Source organism: Aotus nancymaae, unplaced genomic scaffold, assembly GCF_030222135.1.
Source record: "Aotus nancymaae isolate 86718 unplaced genomic scaffold, 86718_ANA_hifiasm-v0.15.2.pri h1tg000115l, whole genome shotgun sequence".
NCBI lineage: Eukaryota > Metazoa > Chordata > Mammalia > Primates > Aotidae > Aotus > Aotus nancymaae.
Genome location: NW_026988530.1, coordinates 4,754,044 through 4,763,876, shown reverse-complemented (window position 1 = coordinate 4,763,876; position 9,833 = coordinate 4,754,044). Strand labels below are relative to the sequence as shown.

The following is a 9,833-nucleotide window of genomic DNA, read 5'->3' as shown; positions in this document are numbered from 1 at the left end:
AGTTGGTTCCCATTTGGGTCAAAGTGTCTTATCTTTCAAGAAGTTAAATGTTTGGTGGCAGATCCTCAACTGAAATGAAAAGAGGAGAAATGAGGGAAGCAAGGTGGGAGAGAAAGAAACTAAAATGAATCAAAATTCTTCTTTACCCTAGGAATTTGTACAATTAGTTCTACCCAGGAAAAATTACAGTTATTTCTTTCCTTCCCACAAGAAGTTATTTGGACCACCCTGTGCAGCATAATGAGGCCCTCCCTCTACAAAAATAAAAAATAAAAAATTAGCCGGGCATAGTGGCACGTGGCTATAGTCCCAGCAACTCAGGAAGCTGCAGTGGGAGGATCACTTAAACCTAGGAAGTCAAGGCTGCAGTGAGCAGCCACTGCACTCCTTTCTGGGAGAAAGAAGTTGACTCTGTTTTTTTTTTTTTTTTTTTTTTTTTTTTAAAGAGTTATTTGGCTCTTTTCCTTCGGCACGCCACTGAAGATCCTGGTGTCGCTATGGGCCACTGCCCCGCCCATTGTTACCGATATTGTAAGAACAAGCCGTACCCAAAGTCTCGCTTCTGCCGAGGTGTCCCTGATGTCAAGATTCGCATCTTTGACCTGGGGCGGAAGAAGGCAAAAGTGGATGAGTTTCCACTCTGTCGCCACATGGTATCAGATGAATATGAGCAGCTCTACTCTGAAGCCCTGGAGGCTGCCCGAATTTGTGCCAATAAGTACATGGTTAAAAGTTGTGGCAAAGATGGCTTTCATATCCGAGTGCGGCTCCACCCCTTCCACGTCATCCGCATCAACAAGATGTTGTCCTGTGCTGGGGCTGACAGGCTCCAAACAGGCATGCGAGGTGCCTTTGGAAAGCCCCAGGGCACTGTGGCCAGGGTTCACATTGGCCAAGTGATCATGTCCATCCACACCAAGCTGCAGAACAAGGAGCATGTGACTGAGGCCCTGCGAAGGGCCAAGTTCAAGTTCCCTGGCCGCCAGAAGATCCACATCTCAAAAAAGTGGGGCTTCACCAAGTTCAATGACGATGAATTTGAAGACATGGAGGCTGAGAAGCGGCTCATCCCAGATGGCTGTGGGGTTAAGTACATCCCCAATCATGGCCCTCTGGACAAGTGGCGGGCCCTGCACTCATGAGGGCTTCTACTGTGCTGCCCCCTCATAATATGAACCAATAAATTTACTTCCTGTCCAGAAAAAAAAGAGTTATTTGAAGCTCAGAAAGTCAGTAAATATTGCCACAGATTATAACCTAATCCACCCTGCACCTATTGATTTTGGGACAAGATGTAACATTCCAATGGCTAAGACAATCAAATAAATACTAAAAATACTAGAATTTTCTGATCACCTCTAATTCATTTATAAGGATTAACCACAGATGAGATGACTTAGGTTTCAGAAGAGGCCACATGAAGCAGTGAAAAGAGCACAGAAATAGAAGCTTGAAAATCTATATTCTATTCTTTCTTGTGACCCATTTATAGGATACTAGCAAGTGATTTCAGATCTTTAGATCCCAGTTCCTTTACTGAAGAAAAAAGTGTTTAGGTTTGTTGGTATTTAAGATGTCTGGCAACAATGGAATTTCTTGAATCTGTGAAAGATGAGACTTAAATTGAGAAATGGGGCTGGGTACAGTGGCTCACACCTGTAATCCCAGCACTTTGGCAGGCCAAGATGGGTGGATCACCTGAGGTCAGAAGTTCAAGACCAGCCTGACCAACATGGAAAAGTCCTGTCTCTACTAAAAATACAAAATTAGCTGGGTGTGGTAGCACATGCCTGTAATTCCAGCTTCTTGAGTGACTCAGGCAAGAGAATCACTTGAACCTGGGAGGCGGAGGTTGCAGTGAGCCAGGATTGTGCCATTGCACTCCAGCCTGGGCAACGACAGTGAAACTCTGTCTCAAAAAAAGAAAGAGAGAGAGAGAAATAGAAGTAACCTCATAATACTGAAAGCCCATCTCAGATCCAGTAGGAAGGCTCAGGAGCAATGTTTTCTTAGGATCCGGAATTCTGGCTTATTTTGGATCTACCCTCACTGTTACAAGGGGGAACAAAAGAACAACGTTTCCATCCTGGTTAGAAGATAAAAGGATGAGTTAAGATCATATGTCACAGATCTCAAGCCAGCAAAGTTTATAGGTAGAATAATTTTAAAATAAGCAAGTATGTAATCTAGATCAATAAAAACTTGGGAAATTTGTTATATTTTTCTTATCATTAATTAGATCAACAAAGCTGGAGGGATGGCAAAGGCTTCTTAAGAGAAATCAATCTCTGTTTCAAGACTCAACTTGAAATGTACCAAACTTTCAGGGAATAGATTTATTTTAAAGAAAGCAAATCTATTCCCTGAAAGTTTGGTACATTTCAAGTTGAGTCTTGAAACAGAGATTGATTTCTCTTAAGAAGCCTTTGCCATCCCTCCAGCTTTGTTGATCTAATTAATGATAAGAAATTAGATCAAAAGAAGACATACATGAGGCCAACAAGCATATGAAAAAATGCTCATCATCACTGGCCATTAGAGAAATGCAAATCAAAACTACATTGAGATACCATCTCACACCAGTTAGAATGGCGATCATTAAAAATGTGGAGACAACAGATGCTGGAGAGGATGTGGAGAAATAGGAACACTTTTACACTGTTGGTGGGAGTGTAAATTAGTTCAACCATTGTGGAAAACAGTGTGGCGATTCCTCAAGGACCTAGAAATAAAAATTCCATTTGACCCAGCAATCCCATTACTGGGCATATATCCAAAGGATTATAAATCGTTCTACTATAAGGACACATGCACACGAATGTTCATAGCAGCACAGTTTACAATAGCAAAGACCTGGAACCAACCCAAATGCCCATCGATGATAGACTGGACAGGAAAAATGTGGCACATATACACCATGGAATATTATGCAGCCATTAAAAACGAGGAGTTCGCGTCCTTTGTAGGGACATGGATGAACCTGGAAACCATCATTCTCAGCAAACTGACACAAGAACACAAAATCAAACACCACATGTTCTCACTCATAGGCGGGTGTTGAACAAGGAGAACACATGGACACAGGGAGGGGAGCACTATACACGGGGGTCTGTTGTGGGGGAGTGGGGGGACAGCGGGGGGGTGGGGAGTTGAGGAGGGATAGCATGGGGAGAAATGCCAGATATGAGTGAAGGGGAGGAAGGCAGCAAATCACACTGCCACGTATGCACCTATGCAACAACCTTGCATGTTTTTCACATGTACCCCAAAACCTAAAATGCAATAAAAAAAAAAAAGAAAGCAAAAAGAGAATATATATTGAAAAATAATTCCAAATAAAATAAAAATAATTTTCAGCAAAGATTAATATTGCTTTTAAAACTTAAGGTACAGGATTTTTTTTTTGAGACAATTTTGCTCTTGTTGCCCAGGTTAGAGTGCAATGGCATGATATTGGCTCACTGCAACCTCTGCCTCCCAGATTCAAGTGATTCTTCTGCCTCAGCCTCCCCAGTAGCTGGGATTTCAGGTGCACACCACCATGTCCACCTAATTTTTATATTTGTTTTTAGTAAAGACAGAGTTTCACCATGTTGGCCAGGATGGTCTGGATCTCTTGACCTTATGATACGCCTGCCTCGGCCTCCTAAAATTTTGGGATTATAGGTGTGAGCCACTGCACCGGCCAGGAAATTTTTTTAAAATGAGATTTTATACTCAGAAATATTCTCATAGCAGGAAATTTTTCTAGAATCTTTTTAGAAAATGTCCTGAATATTATAGTAGTGCGTAAAGTCATTTTCATGTAAATCTATTTTGCTGTTAGATTTCACACACCAAACATCCTATTAGTCTAGGTGGTTCGATTGCATAATAACAGTATTTTTTCTTTTTTGCTATCACTTTAGTGATCTCTTTAGATCTGCTGGATAATTTTATCATTAAGAGAAAACAAAGACTGTTGTTTGATCACTCAAGTCTTAGGATAATCATAAGCATTTAGATTCATAAAGCCAAATAAACAAAAGTGGGTTTTGTTGCTGGCCACATCATGAGTATCAAGTTTCTGTTATTTAAAGTTTCCTCCCACACTACAGTGTAACAAAACATTTCACAAATAGCCAGAAAGAAAATCAGATTCTTGTGAGTTTTCTCAAGGTAGTTATTGTGAATGTTTGTACATAAACATTCTGAGACAGACAGGCTTCCACACCCTCCCCACCACACAAAGAAATTTGCAAAAAAGTAGTCTAACAGTTTCATGGAAAATGCCTCAGTAAGCCTTGGGCAAATCACCATAGAAACCTGTGGAAGGCGAAATCTTGAACAGGATGAGCCCTTCTCATTAGTCATTGATTATTGTTAGAAATAACTCCTACTTTTTCATAAAAAAGTGTTCAAAGTAATAATGGTTTTCAGTACAGAAATAAGTTAGAAATATTTCAAAGATAATGACTTAGATGTCATTTCACAATTCCCCATGACAATAAATATCTAAAATAATAATTTTTTGAGTTATACATTGTTCTCTGTCTGATTTTTTGTAACTTTCCACAAATTCTCCTAAATCTCTGGATCATTTATACCTCTTTTCTCAATTAAAATCTCCAAAGAATGGAAAGACTGAAATACAAGAAAAAGAGACAGAAATCACAAGAGAAGAGAGAATAAATAAGAGAGAGAGAGAGAAAGATAGGAACTTCACCTTTTTAAAATAAAGGTAAACTTTCCTTCTAGACTCTATTGCTCAAGATTTTCAGCATAACAAAGCTTCTAGAGCTTGAGTAAGTCTTTTGAAAAACTTCACTTACTTTTTACTCAATAACTATATCCAGAGGAAAACAAAATTCAACTGAAATTTGAAGCTCTCTTGGATGTCATAGACAGCCCACACTACATTGTGTTCCAAAATGGGGAGGAAGTTTTCCAAAAATTTGTAGGATGAGGTAGGTGTTTCTCCATTCTGGACAAATCATCCATTGACATTCAGAAGACTTTTAAGTATGCCATGATAGATTCTGCCCACAGCCTTTGTAGCACTTGTATTTCTTTGGCTAATTATATTAATACATTAATTAACAGTGGCAAGGACAATCCTCAGCCCTCTAAAGGCAGGCAGTAACTTTACAATTCAGAGAATAAATTGGAATTGAAATAAGGCTTGCCTCCTGTCAATGGCATGCTAGTGCATGAACCAGGCTTAACAGCAGGCTTTCCAGAAGGGATAAATAAAAAATAATTTATACACACACACACACACACACACACACACACACAGTACATGTGTTTTTATTGTGTCTTATAAATTTTACTAATATAGAGAATGTATAATATATAAATTATAAGTAATAATGAAATACCTAAAACGATTTTACATCTCATTTTTGCCAGATTCCTAAATCCATAATCAATCTCTTTACAATGAATGGATGAATGTGGTTTCAACATGATTGGTGGTTAAAATTCTCATGTACCTTAACAAGCAAGATGAAAGTAAACACACCAAAATATGTTGGAACTTTATTCATTTATCAGGGATATCTCCTCTGCCAAATCAGGTAATAGTTTGCAAAAACAGTACCGGAAGGATATGTCATCAAAGTTTGTGCTCACAAGGTAGCAGCTACAGATACAACATGCTTTTAAGTTTGATCTGCATTCTTAACGTTTCTTCCATCGTTTCCTCAAGTTTAGACTACCAAAAATAAATAAATAAATAAATAAATAAATAAAGGCTTGATTCTTAGTGTTTGCTGATTTCCATAGTTTAAATACTTCCAGGATGACAGAATTTAAGCTACCAACATACCCAAATGTGGAGTTTGGAAGACATATGCAATAGCACACCATTATATAGTATTTCTACCAGACATATACAATAAATATAAATAATCTCAAGAGCACAGATAATATTATGATGTAAGTTAATTAGGAAGTAATGAATTTTTGAGATTAACTTTCCTTTCAATATAATTTATTTAATTATAAGTTTATCCACTCCAATTTTCATTAATGGCTGTCTTTAACAACCAGGTCACAAAATACCTGACTATTTAATAATCTGCTTTTGTGAGCCAATGTGAACCATCTATGATACATCACTGCCTCCTGTTCAAAGTTTACTGAGAAACTCTGTACTGAATATTTTGTTACAGCTTCATGAATGTAAATTAGTGCCCAGGTAAAAGATTACTGGAGTTACTAGAAAAGACTTTTGTTTAACTTCATCTAAGACTAAGACTGTATCACTTAATAAGTCCTAAATTGCTTTTGAAACCTAATTTGTTAACATTATAAACTTCTTACATCAATGTATATTTACACATCATAGAGGAACAATAGAGGGTAGTTTACATGGGTTGACGTGCTACATAGGCTTAAGGGCTTTCTGCTTCTTTGCTTCCAAAATAGATCACAGTGATCAGGGTAGAAGTAGCGGGAAAACAGTCTGCTTATTCTCACTGAAACCATTCAGAATGATATTTATTTATACTATAAAATGCCAAGGCCTATAAAATTCCCAAAGCCCTATCTTTAAGAATGTAAGCAACAGATATTTGGATTTGCAGACCAGAAGTTTGGCCAAAATTCCATTAAGTGATCTTGAGTCCTATCTAAAAGCTAAGCTGAAAGATACGCTAAAATAAGTCATACATTTAGCTGTGAATAAAATTGTGCATCTGAAAAGTGAAGAGACAGTGGCAAAGTAGAAGGAGCAAGAGGGTCAGAGAGTTGGCATCAAAGAGGGTCTGAATCCAAATTCCCGTCAAGCCACTCAAGTAACCATGTAACTTTGGGAAATTATTTAACCAGTCTTATCTTCAACTTCCTCAAAGATAAAACAGAAATTGCTATACTATCAGGTTTACATGAGAGACTATTTGACCATTACCTGGCACATAGTAGCAGATCAGTGGAGACTCATGTAGGAACCTCATTTTGAATAAATGTTAAGTAATGTACTCAAGATTCTGTTTCTGGGCAAATTTTATTCAAAGCAAAGTAAGCAAATATTGGCATTAGCTCCAGAGGCTACCTCCAGCACAAAATATCTACAACACATAGTTGGAGTTTGTCCTTTGGGTTAAGGCAATGTACATGAAATATTGGACTCTGAAGCTATACAGTATTTAATTACCATCAAGTACAAGATATTTGGAAGTACTGCCAACCCTCTGCAGTCTGCTACAACACAATAATAAAGCAGAGGTGTTAAATATCTGCTATTTGCTATGAAGGAAATAGAAACCATTCAAAAGGCACAATTTAGGTATGATGAGATTACAAAATTCCATTTCAGGTGCATATTTTACCTGAAATTGATTTCCTTAGCTCTCAGTAGCCACTGATTTATTAAGCTATTAGTTTTTCCATTTCATTTTTCTGCGAGAATGTGGGGCAAAGAACAGCTAACTGATTTTGGTGAGGCTGGGAAGCTCCTACCGCCTGTGAGGGCAGTCTTCGCGGCATGAAACAGTGACAGTCTTGGACTGACCGCAGTCACCTGGGGGCAACGGGGGGCAAGACAAGGGAAGAGCTACCCCAAACGAGATGATTTCATTTTCTAGTTTTGTGTGAAAACACTTCTGTTCATGGTCATAAAATCACTTTCTTTGAGACATACAATATTTTCTTAGCTTTTCTCATTAATATAGAAATATTATGACAATTTTGTAAATTTTAAAGAAATTACTGAGATCTTTGCCTGCAAAGTCATCTTGTGAGGTAATCAACAAAACGAAGTGCTTCAACTGAATTAAAAGTACCTCTTCATGCTTGTAGGACTCTAGAAAAAAATGTAAGTGCTAGAATTTAGAAAATAGCACATAACAGAAAGGACAGCCAAGTGGGAAATTAAAGTCTAAAAGCAAAAGCAGTGGCAGTTCCAGAATGTCTACAAAGGAGAGGCACAGGGGCATCTTTTGGGTGAAAAGGGGACTAGAGCTTTTCCCTTGATACAGTATTTGCACAGTTTTTGCTTACGGGATATATTTATTAAGAGTAGCTTGGTACCAGTAGTTGGAGGGGGCCCTGATGGAGATTATGAGGGAATTATAATCCCTACAAGACAACAAAATAAAATAAGCCCCACATTTATTTGCCCATATTCCTGCAATCCCTAAAATAAGAAGGGAAATATATCTAAAATTATATACTTAGCTGAAAAACTTTACCCAATATTTTCCTGCTTATAAGAAACCAAAGTTAATCAATAATCAATCAATATTAATTGATTGCCTACAATATGTTTGGTATAGAAATTGGTACTGGGTAGGAACAAAATATGTTCCCTGCCCTCTTTTTGCTTAAATCAGGAGAGAAGATGGACATCAGGCAAGAAAGTGATGTGATTGGTTTCAGAGAAGGAGGAAAGAAGAGATTCAACCTGGTCTAGAGGGTCAGGGAAGGCTCCCTGAGGAAGTGACATTCCAAAAGGGGTTGCCTAGGCAAAAGCTGTGAGTTAAGGGGTGAGAGATCAGAAAGGAGAACAGGAACAGGAAACATTTCTGGCAGAAGGAACTGAATGTGGGAAACTCAGGAAGCAAAACGATAAAGAGCCTGAGGAATTTAAAAATCCTGTCTGTCTGGAGCCGAGAGGGTGTTATCAGCCGAGGTCCGTAAGAAAGAGGAAAACCACACTGGTAAGTCTAAAAAAGAGAATCGGGAATTGCTTCATAGGCATTAGGCAACAAAAGACTGCAACTTCAAGAGTCAGGAATCCCTAAGGGTAGGAGAACAAGGAGAAGAGAATAGGGTTACTTGAACCTAGAAGCTTGGAGGAGGGGCTGAAACCTAGACGTCTGTCCGTGGAAGGGACTCAAGCCTGCAGATCCTGATGATATCTGCGGGGACACAGTGAGGCTGTTTGGGGTTTCTGGGTGAAGGCTGGAGTCCACTGCTATTAGGGTGAAGAGCACCTGCTGGGGTGATGTTGCATACTTGGGAAAAACTCAAAGGAGCCTGCAATCACCCCCACCCCGTGGTTGCCAGCAGCATCTCACCCATCTGCCGCTGTTGTTAAGATCAGAAGGCTATTACCCTCGTCTAGGTGAGAGAAGGCAGTGGCCTGGACTGGGGTGATGTGTAGCAGTTATTTAGTAAGTAAAATCTGAAGAATTCATGATGAATTACATTGGAAACTGAATGAAAGGGGAGGAACAAGGACAACTCATAGATTTCACCGGAGCAAGCAGGTGGGTGGTAAGGCCATGAACCAATGCACGGCTCTAAGTAGGAAAGGAGGGGTTGAAGAACAGAAGTTTAATTTGGGACCCCTAAAAGGCATTCCAGCAGGAAGAGGGGCTAGCGCTTGGGAGACATACGTGAGCTAGAAATATAGTTTGGAAAACTTAGGTAGCAAAGATGGTAGCTGAAGCCTGGAAATGAGTAATCTAGCCTAGGAGCGGGTATAGGTCACCAAAGAGGGCTTGGAACAATACTGGAGCTAACTTTTAAAGGAAGCTGTACGATACACGAGCTTGAGTTTCTTAATCGAGTACAGCTAAAATGCTTCTCTTTGATCATCCACACATACAGCTGTGAACTGGAGAATTATCTCTGAAATATGAGAGACAGTCACATACCAGCAGAAGAAAAGAGAATAACCCTATCAGTCGAAAGTATTCTGGTTGTTGCTAAGCAATTTAAATCTGATAGAAGCATAAGTTTGCTTCTGAATAAAATTACCTGTCAATTCATACCTTTTTATCAACCACTATCTTCCATCATTGGAAAATAATGCAACTGAATTTGACACCCTCCATAAGAAAGTCTCCGTGGGCATATCCAACTGCATTTTGATATGGAATTGCCCCCTTTTTAATATTAACACT

The 9,833-nt window shown here is 38.9% G+C and overlaps 1 protein-coding gene across 1 annotated transcript; it reads left to right on the top strand.

Annotated features, from left to right (window-relative positions):
* Positions 1–462: 462 nt before the first annotated feature.
* On the top strand, positions 463–1,183 carry LOC105718862 (large ribosomal subunit protein uL16-like). Its single transcript, XM_021672800.2, has one exon. The coding sequence runs from the start codon at positions 498–500 to the stop codon at positions 1,140–1,142; it is 645 nt and encodes a 214-aa protein (XP_021528475.2). The 5' UTR covers positions 463–497; the 3' UTR covers positions 1,143–1,183.
* The last annotated feature ends 8,650 nt before the right edge of the window (positions 1,184–9,833 follow it).